The 15656-nt window shown below is 30.4% G+C and overlaps 2 protein-coding genes across 3 annotated transcripts; both read right to left on the reverse strand.

The window, feature by feature from the left end:
- Window positions 1–551: 551 nt before the first annotated feature.
- LOC111697699 (uncharacterized) lies at window positions 552–4995 on the reverse strand. The gene is made up of 8 exons (XM_023467791.1): window positions 4912–4995; window positions 4225–4367; window positions 3808–3858; window positions 3597–3670; window positions 1940–2107; window positions 1318–1437; window positions 925–1000; window positions 552–699 (listed from the first exon to the last, which is right to left on the reverse strand). The coding sequence occupies exons 2-7, from the start codon at window positions 4360–4362 to the stop codon at window positions 925–927; spliced, it is 627 nt and encodes a 208-aa protein (XP_023323559.1). The 5' UTR covers window positions 4363–4367; window positions 4912–4995; the 3' UTR covers window positions 552–699.
- Window positions 4996–4999: 4 nt separating this feature from the next.
- LOC111697700 (uncharacterized) lies at window positions 5000–13507 on the reverse strand. 2 transcript variants are annotated; one of them, XM_023467793.1, is made up of 7 exons: window positions 13487–13507; window positions 12427–12534; window positions 11030–11100; window positions 9820–9996; window positions 8337–8453; window positions 6941–7013; window positions 5000–5024 (listed from the first exon to the last, which is right to left on the reverse strand). In XM_023467793.1, the coding sequence occupies exons 2-6, from the start codon at window positions 12520–12522 to the stop codon at window positions 6941–6943; spliced, it is 534 nt and encodes a 177-aa protein (XP_023323561.1). In that variant the 5' UTR covers window positions 12523–12534; window positions 13487–13507; the 3' UTR covers window positions 5000–5024. The 2 variants fall into 2 exon arrangements, with proteins under 2 accessions (XP_023323561.1, XP_023323560.1); XM_023467792.1 differs by lacking the exon at window positions 5000–5024 and adding an exon at window positions 5988–6138.
- Between the last annotated feature and the right edge of the window lie 2149 nt (window positions 13508–15656).

Genomic DNA, 15656 nt, shown 5'->3' on the forward strand with positions numbered 1-15656 from the left:
GCTGCTTACAGGTCAGTCCGCTACTTCTAATCATTCATTATTCTACACTCAAAACTTCAAAAAAAATGTTTAAATTACAGCTTGGCAATTTTGTGTATTCTTAATCTTGAATGTTTGATCTCGATATCCAATGTGGGTACTTTAAAAATTAAACAAAAATGCTTGATTCCTTCATTTTAGTTATCTCTGAAGGGTATGACCAACACGAAGTTTTGAATAGGAATTAAACTTTTCCTTAGATCTGCATCAGATGAGACATTAAATTACATTCAGTTGCGATATAATTTTCCTCTGTACACTAAACTGGGTTCACTGTCCATAAATGGCCTTCTGGTTAAAAAGCAAAGTTTTGCAATGACGTAATCTTCGAGAAATTTTTGTAAGAAATTTATTTTGATTCATTAAAAAATATTTCTCCAGAAATATGCGATAGTTGACTCAGTCTAAATAATTCTTCAAAATAAAAAAACTTACATTCATTATAAACCATTTGTTTAACTCTCAATAAATTTCAGTTCATTCTCTGACTTTATGCATAATATAATAATCAGTTAAAATTGCATTCGTTTATTTTTTAAGTTATCACATCTACCACAATTATGTGTTTGTTTCTCACACATATATTTCAATCAAAACATTAACAATTACACTTATTTTCCCCTATAGGTATACAGCTGCCAAATCATTTGTAGGATACATCTAAAACAGAAATGATCATTCATTCAAATATCTAAACATTAGATGCTAAAAGGAAGTGAGTCTTTGCCACAAACTCACTCAAATTCTCTTATTCCTAAACATGGTGAACCCCTTTGATATTTCATACTACAGACTAGACTATTTGAATTATCAAAAGTCAACGACATCGGGTTGTAAAGGTAATCAGAGTTTGAGGAAAAATCTCAATTCTTTCGAGTAAAATACCTAGAATATTAGACTGTTGATGACGTCTGAAGAAATAGGGCACTTATAATTCAATTCACATGCGGCAACATTTCTCCTTAATTAGAACATTTTAGTTATTAAAGAACTGTGGAATATCCGATTTATTACACTAGAATAATTATAGAGGAAAACATCATTGTTTCCCGTCTTAAAAAGTTATTATTTCTCTTCATTTCCTTTCTTGTCTTGAAAGTAATCTATTTTAATGTGAATAGAAAATGTCACTTTATAATCGGATGGCCATTTGAAACTCTGCCTCTTTAACTACTCAACTTTTATTCTATAAAAGTCTTGAATCTTTAAAATGAAAAATTTTGAAAAAAATCAAAATAGGCAAAGATAAAAAAAAAAACATTAATCATTAATCGTTACCTGGATTTTCCTAATCTCTTTGCTTCTCTATATTCTTTAGCTATTGAATTATTAAACTCAGCCAGGTCTACAGCAGATTCAATCATATTCAACATATTTTTAGTTCGGTCGTTTTTAAGTCTAAAAATATGTAAAATTAAATATTTGAAAAAAATTAACTAAAAACAGGAATTTTTTGTTTAATTATTATTTCTGAAAGGAATCTTTGAACCGACTGATTCTTTTCCCAATATCGTCAAAAGTTTTATAAAAAGATGACGATACAAGATTTATCAGCCGAATAAAATAAATCCACCAATTCAGCAGAAAAATCCGCAATTTAATTTTTTCTTCTTTCCGGTCCCAGTTCATACTGTATCGCCCGGACATTGGGTGAATAACGCTTACACTTAGGACTTAGGCTTATGACTAGCCGGTGCAACAAGGTTGACGCGGTCAGACTTTAGTTTGAATTTACTTTTACTAAAGGGTTAGGGGTGCGTGCATTATATATATATTTCTTTTTAATTAGTTTGTAATTTTAAAATTTCCGAATTCTTGTTCTGATCAAGAAAGAAATTGTATAAAAAGAAAAGGACAAACTGTTGATTTAAAAGTAAAATAAGTAAACTCCGATAATTACCTTTTTGTTGCAGAAGAGCAAAGAATTCTTCTAAAGCACTGCATTGGTTCCAAATATGAAATCGTATTAATGGAAAAAGGTGAGGCCCTCTCAGTTTCTCTTTTCCATATTCTTTCCTCAGTTTCCTCTTTTTCTTCTTCTTCATCTTCATCTCCCAAAAACCGGTTTCTAGACAGAAGGAGAGGGTAAAAATTATAAGACATTAATGGCACAACTTTGTGACCTCGTAGCTCCTCATAGTAGTGAAATTTACTTTAGATTAACGTGAAGAGAGAGGAAGTGTGAATAGGTAAACCTACCTACTTTTTACTCATTTTGAAACACGATCTAGCCGGTAAACGTAGCCGTAATTTATTAACCCTATCTCTGCTGGGGTACTTCAAAACCAGGATACGCAGCCCATCCTAAATCCCATGTTTGATGTCCAAATATAAAAAATGATACGTCATTGGAAAGCTCTTTTGCTCTACTTTTAGAATCTGGCTAAAAAAGTTTTTCAAATTTGAAAAATAATTTTTTTTAAGGCAATATCCAGTTACATACTAAAAATGTTTGCAAATAAAAAGTGTCCAAAAAATCTTAAAATATAACTTTTTGAAAAGCCCTGGACCATGTCATTTTAAATATATGAAATTTTTACCCGGCATTCAACCTGTTAGCAACCAGCTCTCTTCTCCCTGCCTAGTTTGGCCGCAAACCTGTGTTGGCCCCCAAATCAGCTGAAATGTTGGGAACGACCACTCTACCTGGTCAACCTGTTTCAACTTAACAAATACACATGGGTTCAATACAGCGGGTCCTAGCTCTATACCAGGAATTTGTGAAGGTCGGTGAATCTGTGGAGCTGAGGTTATGGTCTAGAGGAGGTAAAGAATGTTTTTCCTTCTCCCAAACCCTCGGTACCCTCCCCCAGTCTCTTTCCAGGATGCCGAACAGGAGGAGAAAAAGGAGGAAAAGAGTGAGAAAGAGCAGAAAAAAATTAAAAGAAAATGAAACCATCCCTACTTCTAAGGAAGCACCTATGGTGAGGTAAAGCTGAACCTGAAACTGAACCTCATCCTCACCCTGAACCTGAACCTAATCCTGTGCCTGTTCCCGAGCCTAAACGAAGACCTACAAAGGCTGAACTAGATTTAAGTTTGAGGGAAATTATGAAAATGATGCAGATGTAATGCTATATCTTGTAATGTAATGTAAACCTGTTTAAATCTTTAAATGGATTAGCATAAAATAAATATTTAAATCTAAAAAAAAAATTTTTTTTTGCTAATTTTTAAATAACCTGATGTGTAATTAATAAAAACTAAAAATGTGCAAATTTCTTTTCAAAAAGCTAAAAATTATCAAAATCTGGTAATTGAAACTGGGTCAAAACAAAGATTTAATTAGTTACAGAAAAAAGTAGTCATTCAGGCAGTGTGCCTTAGGACTCAGGCAGTTAATATAAAAGCCCGGTTTTATACCTGAAGGGAGGGCTATGGGTATGATATATTGTTGAATGAAAGACCAAAACACGTTTGATTTCAAATATAAGAAACTGAATACTGCTCACTCTAGTTAGGTCCTTTCAAATTAGTTTAGTGTAATGAGTAACGAAAATTAGCAATGCCATAACACTTTTCATCTTTTATAGAATTATAATAACAATGATGTTTACCCTAGCAGTATAAGAGGTCCTCTTCTTAAAACTTGAAGTAACCCTAGTGTAACTAAACCTCCTGATGCTGCTATCTGTAAAATTTTGATGAATACTTTAATGTGCCGAAACCAAACAATATAATATAATTTGTAAACTAAAATTCAAGTAAATAAGAACATTATTTCAATTTTTTATTTTATATGTTTAAGGAAAAAATTATGAATGTTACCGTTATCACTAAAATAGAAGCAATAGCAGCCAATCCAGGAAGAGTAAACATCTAAAAATTATCAAAATTATGATTTAAAATTTGTTTTTTAATCAAAACTGACAAACAGAGGAACGGGATGAACTTAGCATACTTGTATGAAGCTCTGTTCAATCAAAAGATCACAATGTTATGATTGTGTATTTTTACCACAGATTAATAACAATACATATAGAACACTAGATGTTGTCTTTTCAAGATTTAATTCAATGAACCTGAGACAAAAGCCTAAAGGAGTTACGCGCGTTGAACTACAAGACAGAGAGAGTATCGCATGATTCCTGCTTTCGGGTTATTGTGAACAAGAAACCCATTATTCTTGAAAACACAGCATCTAGTGTTCATCTTTATTGTTATTTATCTATGATTTTGACTTACTTGAGAAAGAGGATAAAGTAAATCTTGTACAGGTAGAAGTATACTTCCATCATACACAGCAGCTTCTACTCCTAGGTCTAGGAGGAATAGAAGGACTAAGAGAACCAGGAGAACCCAAACTATCGTATTCTTGTTCATTATCACTACACAAATAATGGATAATTATAACTTTTTAAAAGAAAGGCCAACTTGTTTTTTTTATGCTTACATTGTATGGTTTCTAGGTCCTTAAATCGTAAATAAATTCCGATTTACAACCGTACCCTGTATACCATTGTCCGATTCACAACAGTACCCTGTATACCATTGTCCGATTCACAACAGTACCCTGTATACCATTGTCCGATTCACAACAGTACCCTGTATACCATTATCCGATTCACAACAGTACCCTGTAAACCGTTGACTTATAAACAATGAAGATAAACTAGATTTTTAATCTTAAAACTAATACAATTGTCTCTCTTTAAAAGTGACTTGCGAATTAATGCCATGAAGAAAAGGAATGATTTAAACTCTTTTTAAGAAAACGAAATGACGATATTTTCTCTGTAAAGATTTAAAGGGTACAGTTGTGAATCAGGCGTGCAAAAAGGTCGATTTGCCCTTTAACTTCTATTTTTTTTAAAACCCCGATAATTTCTCCATCAATCTATATTTGAATGTATGTTATAAGGACATGTTCACCTTCTCTAGTCACCTATTTACTGATTAGACCTCAAGTTTAATGGAGAAAATAAAACTTGTAGTTTCTCCATCTTTCTCTAACCGGAACCTTCATAACCTGCTCCAGTAACAACCTTCAACAGAAGATATTAAATCAATTAAGATTAAGTGGAAATGAATTATAGTAATGAATACATTTTAGATAAAAATCTCTTTTGGTCAAACATTGGCATATGTATGGAAATTTACATATTTTTGAAATATAAGCTTTTGTGGTTTGAATCTCAGGATCAAGAATTGATCTCCATCTTCTGCAGATCTGCAGATTAATTTAATTCCTCTTCGATATGCAGGCAGCTAGACATGAGAGACCAAGAATTGATCCTCAAGATTAATTGGATTGGATATCGAGTTCAAGCCTTCAAGATTAACAGTATTTACACAAAAGTTGACAAATTTCGTTCTTTATTTTTTATAAGGACTTCTGCGCGCAGTCTCTTAAATTCTACAAAGCATTAATGGGTGTAAACAAACGTACTTTAAAATATTTTTATTAATTAAAGATTTAGTTCTTTCATATCAAATACTCAAGAGGTACTAGTGTGTAAAATGTTCAAAAATTGATGATTATATCGACTAATTAATTTGTTCAAAATAGATCATTTTGTAATGTTTTTGTTGTTGTATTTTATGAGAAAATATCTCTTAACATCCGTACGGGGGTCAAGGGGGGGGCACGTTGATTTAACAGTTTGGTCCTTGTTCCAGCAAGCTCAGACTTTCGATCACAGTTTGACCCAATTGAGAATATTGTAATTTGTATATTCGTAAATCATACAATGTCTGTGTCTGTTTGATTAAGTGACTTATTTCAGAGTAATCTTAAATGGCCCTCCATTTAGATAGGGGCACACTCGATTCACAACCTTGAAACCTAGATCTATAGTAAAAATATAGATAAGTTAATTCTGCATATAATGAAGGAATTACAGTTTAATATTGTACAAGACTTAAATGACTGCCTCTTCTGAATCAATTAGAATTTTAAATTTTAACCTTCTTCATCTTTTACACAAAAAAATTATCTAAGAAAGATAAAAAAATTACAACTGACATTTATTCAATTTTAAATTTAACTTTTACATAAATCAAACTTAATAATGTAACTGGTAGATAATAAATGTATTTAGGTGAGGTGCAATGATGTTTCTCTGATCCTACAATTCACAGAGTAAAGACCTGATCCACCTGTAACAATTAATTCATAGATGGAAAATTTCAGAGAGGTGATAGATCATAGATGTAGATGTACGTATTTTAAAGGTTATATGGTACATTAGATAGATGTACATTCTACAGATAGTACATCAAATAGAGGGTAAAATAGACCATGGATTTTACTAAGAAAGTCATACAGGGTGTCCCAATAAACGTGGGATTTCAGATTTCCGATAATTGATCATTTACAAAGACTGTATAAAAGTAATAAACTTAAACGTCTTATGAGCTTTCCAAAATGTGATCCTCCTTCTTTGTATTCAAAATATTAATGGTTTAAACGATTTTTTTGTTATTTAATAAATTGAAATCTGGATAGATTTCTTAATATCTCCGCCAATATTGAAGCTGTAAAAATGTTAAAAACATAAAAAAAAAATTCTTAAAACTAGTTTTTTCAATAATTTATTGTTTTTAAAAATGAACAAGACGATATGTGTTGTTTATAATTTACTAGGTCCTTTAAGGGAAGCTTAAAAACAGATATCTTTGTGAACAACAACAAAGATTTTTATCAAGATTATCATAAGCATAGATTATTTAACAATACAGATAGAACACTAAATGTTGTGTTTTCAAGATTTAGGGTTTTTCGTTCACAATAAATAGGCCCAGCGTAGTGACATCCATGCTGCGTTGAATGACAAGACAGAGAGAGAGCATACGCCTCAGGGTTAATGGGAATGAAAAACCCCTAAATTTTGAAAAAGACGACATCTAGTGTTCTATCTGTATTTATATTAATCTTTGATTATAAGTTACAATGCTTTACCTAATATAAGAGTTCCAGTTTATCCATAGAAAGCGCACATGCATATTTGTATTCACATTTCTCTATATCTCTCCTAAAATATTTGAAATAACTTTATTTAAAGAACATGGACATTTGGGTTGTCATTATTTAAGATTTATGACAAAAACTCTTACACAAAGGTGATTTTATATAATTATCATTAGTCAGAGAAAAAACACGTTGTTCAACATATGCAAACTTGTAGAAAATCGGATTATGATTTTTTTGCGCCATAAACGATAATTGTAAAAAAAAGGACATCAACATTTTGCCTTTAAGTACCTATAGCTTAGCACTAAATTATAATATTTTAAATTCGGATTTGGATGTTTTAATGATTTACTTCACAAGTTTTTTCAAAAATTAAAAAGAGAAAAAATGACGATTTACAATTCCTAATTTAAGCTGACTGTTGTAATTTACATCTTACGAAACAAAGAAGCGGGATACCTTGAACATAAATTTACAATTTATGAACACAATTATAATTATAGCTAGTTCAATGCTGTATTTTAACACTTTTAATTATTCTGCAGCAAAACAATGTAATTTTTAACAGTTGTTTACCACCGAGCAAAATAATACGTATATTTTTATTATCATAATTCATAAATGCATTGAATATTAAAATTGTAAAAGCTATTTTTGGCGTGCTAAGTAACATAATTAAGATTCACAACAGTTCTAAAACCATGTATCCGAGAAAAGAGTAGAAAAGATATCGTCATTTTTCTAACTTAGATTTAGATTCTGACGTTACATATATCCGAAAGTCATTTTAAAATAACTGTAAATTTTTTGACGGAAAATATGAATAATCGACACAATTTGATTGACAAAGTAATACAATAAACAGTTCCTTTGATAGACTAGGTATCCCTTTGATAGATTAGGTAATAAAAGGAACAGTTCCTTTAATAGACAAAGTAGTAAAAGGAACAGTTCCTTTGTCAGATTAGGTAATAAAAGGAACAGTTCCTTTGTAAGATAATAGGTAATAAAAGGAACGGTTCCTTGTAAGATAATAGGTAATAAAAGGAACAGTTTCTTTGATAGAATAGGTAATAAAAGGAACAGTTCTTTTGGTAGACTAGGTAATAAAAGGAACAGTCCCTTTGATAGATTAGGTAATAAAAGGAACAGTTCCTATATACTAGGTAATAAAAGAAACAGTTCCTTTGTTAGATTAAAGGTAATAAAAGGAACAGTCCCTTTGTTAGATTATAGGTAATAAAAGGAACAGTCCCTTTGTTAGATTAGGTAATAAAAGAAACGGTCCGTTTGCTAGATTAGGTAATAAAAGGAACAGTTCCTATGATATACTAGGTAATAAAAGAAACATCGCCTATGATAGACCAAGTATTAAAATAAATACCTTGAAGCGCCAAAGATTGCAGCTTGTTTATAATTCTCTGTGTTGATATTACTTGGATCTATTAATATTGCTTGGTAGACTATATTCAGTGTTTTCTTCAGACCTTCGTTTTTAAACCTAAACAAGGAAATGCAAGATATTCTGAACCAACCAAATAAACCAGAAAAAATATTTTCTTTTAGATTATTTGTAAATCTTCGACGAACTTAGACAATTTTTACAGTTCTCTTCTTGTCAAAGAAATTTTTAAAATTTTCGCGAAATTTTGATGCAGATTTTACAAAAGGTTTAATGATAATATTCAAAATTCTAAAAACATTGTTTAAAGATTTTTAAAACTTTTAATTGGAAGGCATACTTGACCACATCAATTGCCAAGATAGTGATTTCATGAAGAAATTTTAATCACGAGCAAGCTTAATGTAATCAATAGTAGATTCATTTTCTCTAGATCTAAGAAATATATTTGTGCAATTTAAAAAAAATCTGAGCTGAAAATTTGAAAATGGTGGAGTTTAATGTTTGATCCTTTCTTTTTTTTAATATCGAGACTAACCTAATCTTGTACTTATATCCTGAAAAGTGTATGAAATCCAACCAATCAGAGTTGATAAAGTTTAAATTTAGCGCACCATTTAAGATTAATATACAAAAACGGGAGAGACTCTCTTATTAAAAAAAACCGGTTTTTGATTTTTCTCTACTTTATTCAAGAATGAACGGTTTAAGAAGAAAATCAAAAGTGTGTTCATTGGATACTCTAAGAAATATAAGAAATGTGTATTTTAGAATGTTAGACTAATAGATATCCTCTAGGGTAAATGATATATTAACAGGCGGGAAAATATTTATATATTTTGTATGTATATTTATATATTTTGTGTGTATATTTATATATTTTGTGTATTGTATGTATATTTATATATTTTGTGTGTATATTTATATATTTTGTATGTATATTTATATATTTTGTGTGTATATTTATATATTTTGTGTGTATATTTAAATATTTTGTATGTATATTTATATATTTTGAATGTATACTTACACATTTTGTGTGTATATTCATATATTTTGTGTGTATATTTATATATTTTGTATGTATATTTATATATTTCGTGTGTATATTTATATATTTTGTGTGTATATTTCTATATTTTGTATGTATAAAGAGAAACATAAAAATTGAAAATCTGAATATTTATATATGTACTGGAGACAGACATGCCCGATTTACAACGGCAAACTTTTAACCTTTGTATGATCCTTTTCAATTATGGTTTCTCTAAAACTATATTGTGTTCTTTTATCCTACTGAGAGACAACGAATGAAGTTGTCAGAATTCAACGAGTGTTAAGAAAGTGGTTTAAAGGGTTCCATTGTAAATCGGGCATTCTTGAAATTAAGGGTCATTTGAAATTGTGTGAAGTAAACTGTACAGTACAGTGTACTGTGTACAGTATACTGTAAAGAGCTGTTTACCTGCCAGTAGCAGCAGAGCAGAATACTCTTTTGAAGCAATCTTCAGGTTCCAGAGCAGCAATAGTATCAATAGTAGTATAATTAAGATCATCTTTTTCAGGTTCCAGAGCAGCAATATTTTCAATAGTAGCATAATTTAGATCATCTTCTTCAGATCGTTTGATGCGACCAGTTAATCTGTAACATTAATATATTTATATACTCAGGAACACCACATAAAAGGTGCAGATACAATTGCTTGAAACGTGATTGCTTAGAATTAGGTTTCTAGAAAATTTATATTTTTAAAGTTTCAATTAATGCAAAACCAATATCATTTTCATAAATTTTACGGAACCCTTCCTTTCCTTTTGATGTTTAACTGGGCACAGTCTGTTTACAATAATTCAAACTAGCTTTAGTTAAAGCTACTAGTTACATGCAACTAAAAGAATTAAGTCTCTGTCACAACTCTGACTTTTTAATCACAATATCTCAAATATTTGATCCAACAAGTTTCATAGTTTGAAATATCTAAGGTCTACGATATTGGGTTGGAAAGATATCAGGATTAGAAAATCAGATGTGTTGCAAAGACTCAATTCTGTTCTAGCATTTACTTCTGCACCCAAAAACAACATCTCATCAACATTATACTAAACAGAAGGAGAAGGCCAAATTTAAGCAACATTACTGGTACAGCTTTGTAACGTCGTGACTCCAAGAGCATTGCTAGTATGTGTGAGAAAAAAAAAGCAATTTGACACATCACACAAGGTGACAAGCTAAATTGTCTAATCCTCAAATCTTTATCACTTGAAGATTTACATGTACCTTTAATAATTTAAACTTAAACTATCTGATCTTACCGAATTTATAGTTTAAAATATCTAAGTCTGAAACATTGGATTGAACAGATATGGGATTAGAAAATCAGTTTGTGTGGAAAAAAATCTTATAACTAACCTGTTACATTATATCAGAAAATTAAAATTTTTTTTGTTCTCAAAAGTTCTTCCATTAAAGAGCAATGATTGTCAATTGATTGATTTGCATATATTATTTTGGAATGTCTTTTAATAATTTAAAAATACATAATAAAAAAATACTAAATCGATTTATATAACTTGAGGGTCAGTGTGTATGGAGTAAGAAACTTTTAGAAATAGTTCATAGTCATTTTTATCAACTGTTAAAGTACTGAAACTTAAAGTAGCGTAATGTGCATTACCTTAGAACTTGCGCTGAATGTGCGAACAGTTTAAATCCCAGCATCGCAACAACAGAACCAACAGCTGTTATCTAAATAATATAGTAGGACAGTCAATATCGTCTTCGAGAAATCCACGAACAAAATAATCTATATAAATCCGCAAAACTAAATTTGAACAGAAATTTTATCCAAAATCATTCTAAAATCTAAACAATTATAAAATCTAAATTTTTTAGAGTTGGTGTTTAAATGCCCAAATATAATCTACAGTACATATATATTACATCTATATATAAATTTGGCTTGTCTGCCTGTCTGTCTGTCTGTCTGTTTGTGTCAAAACGGCTGAACCGATCGGGTCCACATTTTTTGTGGGAGATCTAGGGACCCCAGGGAAGGTTTATAAATCATCAAAATTTCAAATATTTGTCTCCATCAAAATTCGATCGTCATTAAATTTTTAAAAATTTTGAAAATCCGCGAAAGTTTTTGTGAAAATCCGCGAATTATTTTTGTTTTGTTTTACGATGTACACAAAGAGAACATGTTCACAACTAATTTAGAAGATGGGCGCGAAGCGCCCTCTAAGGCTAGTATACATAATATACATATTCTACTGAAATATTCATTAAAAATATATTTTCTCTTCGATATTTTTAATATTGGGCTCCTGAGTCTTGATAGAGGCTTGTTATAGAACAGCTCATGCTTAAATACCTTACTTTATATAAAATACCTGCCTTCTTGTTATCTTCGTAAATTAAAAAGCAATAACAACAAATAAATTTACAAATTTTTCTAATTTAATTGCTGCAATTTCCAAAGAATAAAAACTTTTTTTCAAGTAATAAGTTTCAATCCTGATGGTTTTCAAATGACTAAGAATGGTGACATAATTTTGTAAAACAAACATTTTGAATATTATTTAAACTTTCTTGGTACTTTTTTCAACAATCACGTTAAAGGTTATAATTCGTTTTTTTTCAATAGCTTTCTTTCTCAATGCAAAGACAGCAATGTCCAATTTACAACGGTACCCTTGAAACCTTTTCATGATCAATCATTTGGAAAATATTTTCGTTTTTCTAAGTTTAAAATTTGGTTGATTGTGGGCCTCCTAACAATAGAAAAGCTTTAAAGATATCTTTGTAAAGGAATTGAGTTTTTGCCACAAATCTCAGTTTTATGAAACCTATATCTCAACAACCAGATCATGCATACCTTTCATATTTCAAACTTACATTGTTTGATCCACCAGAATTCATAGTTTGAAATATCTACGGTCTACGACATTTGGTTTTAAAGAAATTGGTTTTTAAAAATCCGAGTTTGTCAGTGCCATCTTTGTACGTAGGGGCACTTAAAATTTACAGTCCCTTCCCCAACCCTATCTGTAAATGCTTGTCAGTTGTCACCTCCGCTAATGAGAGAGCTGATAAAGATATAGGATCAAGGCCCTGAACGACCCCAGCAACCAGTAGAAGAATCTGCACTAGTAAACCAATCCTCATCTTCAGTCAAGTCTAGACATGTTAAATCAAGGATAAAAGAACATCCACCAACATTTTTTGTACATTTCTATCATTATCAGCTAAGATATGCAAAAAAATCAGTATTTTGCCAAATAATCATTTAAAAGGGAGCACATACAAAGCGTATCGTAACAAAACTTATCAACCTGCAAAAAATATCAAACTCAAAACTTATTTAAATAACTACAAAATTTATATTTTAAAACATTTTTGAAAGTTGTAAAACTAAATCTTGACTCAGAATTTATATGTAAATCATTATTCATCTGTAAATAGGCTGGCAATGTCGAACAAATATGTGTTCAAGAGTACACTATCAAAGCTTAAGCTTGCACACATAGCCTTCAGGTCCTGGAACACCTACTACCAAGCTATCCTCTCTCATAACCATGTCTGCCCAGAAAGGGGCCGGGAAACTGAGACTTAATCGAATTTTCTTTTGAAAATTCGCGGATTTTAAAACAATTGCTGGAACATTTCCATGATTTGAAATTTTAGATTTATGAATTTCATTGATAAGTTTTGATTATGATACTTTTTATAGTTTGATACGTTTTGTAGTTGATAAATTTTGTTTTCATAAGTTATGTTGTTAGATAAGTTTTGCAGTTTGATAAGTTTTGTGATGATGAGTTTTGTCGCTGATAAAATATGTTTTGATATGTTTAGTAACGATATGTTTTTATGGGCTCCTTTAAAAGTACAGTTTGAAACAAACGTTTTGACGCTTTGAATTAAAAGTATAATTAACATGGTCAGGAATTAGGTAAGTCAATAAAAGGTAAAGGCTTGTGATATTAAATTAATTAGAGTCATTTTGAAGTAGAAATAAAACATCGACTATTATTCCGCTGTTTTCAGGTTACCCATGATGAATCAATATAAAAATGATGGAAAATGATTAATTAAAAAAATTTGAAGTTATCTAAAAATTATCGCTAACCTTATTATTGTTCGGTTAGTATACAACTGAATGCATGTAGATATGTTTGAAACTTATTAATAAACTTTACAAAACTAGAATTAATCAAGTATTTTAACCAGGATTCTCTCCAGCAACAGGAAGTAATCATGACAATTCTTGATCTTCTTGATTTATTCAAATCCATCCGGATTCTATATATATTCTAGCTGAAAAGGGCCCGGCGTTGCCCGTGAAAAATATTTGAAAAAAAATTTAGAAAAAAAAATTTTCAAATTTTTTTTAGGCGCCCGGCCACCCATGAACCCATGAGTGTCCAAAAAAAATTCTGCCCGATCGGTCTACCCGTTTGGCCGGCTATAGACAACCTATATATATATATATACAAATGTCTTGTTTTATGATATAGATATATATTTTTGGTTTGTCCGTCTATTTGTTTGTTATATATATATATGTATAGATGGGCACATTTGCATTTTTTCATTTTGTTCATTCATGGTTCGTGAACGCAACATTTTGTTCTTTTTTTCAATCGCTCAAAAGTAAAACTTTGTTTGTTCTTAAAATGTTTTCCCACTGAACGTTCAGTAAAACCATTCATTTAGTAAAATCGTTTGTTCAGTAAAAAATAGGTTTTTTTTTTCAAAATTTTTTTGAAAACATCGTTCGTTCAGAAAAAAACTTTGTTTTAAAGTTTGGTCTAAATATAGTTTCTTCAGTAAAAAACGATAGTTATTCAAGTACGGTCGAATGATTTAAAATCGTTCACGTTTATTTTTTGTTTGTTTAAAAAACGATCACTTTTTCATTTTTTTGAAGGATTATTTTTTTTCTGAACGATACCCTTTTTCGTTTGTTCTCAAAAATTTCGTTCTTTCAAAATAACAATTCTCATCACTACCTGAAAACGACTGATTTTTTTACCCTTTTAATTTTTACCTTAGGTATTTAAGGATTTGCCACTCAATAATTTTGATTATAATATTTTATTTCATACCAATCTCAGGTTGTTAAGTACAAAGGGTATAAATATATAGAAACATATATTTAACTACTTAAAATATCACTAAAAAAAAGGAGACGTGAAAGCCTTAAAAGTTTAAAAAAGAAGATGATAAAAATAGAAGGGACGTTCGGTTTATATTCTTGTCTGAAGTTTTCCTTACAACAGTCTACCTACCCACTCAACTAGGAATTTTTAAACCATACAGAGCACACTCCCGTGGTTAAATTGAGTTCCCCGTTAAAAATGTTGAGGCAAATCGGTCCAGGGTTCAAGAGTTATAATCGGACATCCAAACAAACAAACAGATATTAATACTTTATCTATATATAAACTGCCTTTCTGAGTCTTAAACTAAAGGGTGTCCCCCGAAACATGACATTTAATAAATCGTTATTTTTAGTTAAAAAATCTTATGCTTCATTATCTTTTTCTTTGAAATCAATTTTAATTTAAAATGACTTTCATATAAAATTTTTATTGATCTTTGGTATCAAACAACTTAACAAATTATGGAAAAACACATTCTAAACTATTTACCAACAGTCATGTTTCGTGGGACACCCGGTATTTAACCATCAAGGGGGATGATAGTTCTCTACCTGTTAGCTCAGTTAGCTGTACTGTACACTTACAACTGTTTACTAATAATGATATACTATAGGTTAGATCAGAATCTCCTTATAATAAACACATATGCAGTACGCTCTCAGTATAGTTCATGGCCTATATAATTAGTAAAGGATTAGCGTACATCATCACTCTATACACTATAACCTCGTTGGTAACCATCGCTCATCAGCTTTTTTTTTATTTCAATAATTTACGTAACCAAAAACAAAACATATTTCCAGTTTCAACCGTGTTTTGGGTTTACGTGCAAACATTAATTAATCTAAAACAAGTTTACTCAATCAAGGTTTTCACTTTTAAATATACCGTAAAGTTGAATGCCGCTTGCTCAGCTGAATGATGATTGATTATAGACAAATTGGGAAAATGCGGGATTTCAAGATTTTAACCCTAGGTTTAAATTTTAACTCGTCGAGTTAAATATTTAACCCCAGGGTTAAAGTTCAAGTTTAAATTAAGTCAGAAGTGGCAATTAAGCTGAAACTTAACATTTAATTTGGAACTTTTTGTTCTTTAATTTTAGACTCTGGGTTTCTGTTTGTCTAATAAACG

The sequence above is a fragment of the Eurytemora carolleeae genome, unplaced genomic scaffold (genome assembly GCF_000591075.1).
Source record: "Eurytemora carolleeae unplaced genomic scaffold, Eaff_2.0 scaffold253, whole genome shotgun sequence".
NCBI lineage: Eukaryota > Metazoa > Arthropoda > Copepoda > Calanoida > Temoridae > Eurytemora > Eurytemora carolleeae.

What these genes read in the sequence shown, in the direction of transcription:
- LOC111697699 (XM_023467791.1), bottom strand. Translation starts at nt 4,362, where the DNA reads ATGAACAAGAATACGATAGTTTGGGTTCTCCTGGTTCTCTTAGTCCTT. An exon ending in TACTTTATCCTCTTTCTCAA is followed by an intron (nt 3,859 to 4,224) that starts GTAAGTCAAAAT and finishes GATAATTTTTAG; the next exon opens with ATGTTTACTCTTCCTGGATT. An exon ending in GGACCTCTTATACTGCTAGG is followed by an intron (nt 2,108 to 3,596) that starts GTAAACATCATT and finishes CCTTCTGTCTAG; the next exon opens with AAACCGGTTTTTGGGAGATG.
- LOC111697700 (XM_023467793.1), bottom strand. Translation starts at nt 12,522, where the DNA reads ATGAGGATTGGTTTACTAGTGCAGATTCTTCTACTGGTTGCTGGGGTC. An exon ending in CATTCAGCGCAAGTTCTAAG is followed by an intron (nt 9,997 to 11,029) that starts GTAATGCACATT and finishes TTAATGTTACAG; the next exon opens with ATTAACTGGTCGCATCAAAC. An exon ending in GCAATCTTTGGCGCTTCAAG is followed by an intron (nt 7,014 to 8,336) that starts GTATTTATTTTA and finishes CAAATATTTTAG; the next exon opens with GAGAGATATAGAGAAATGTG.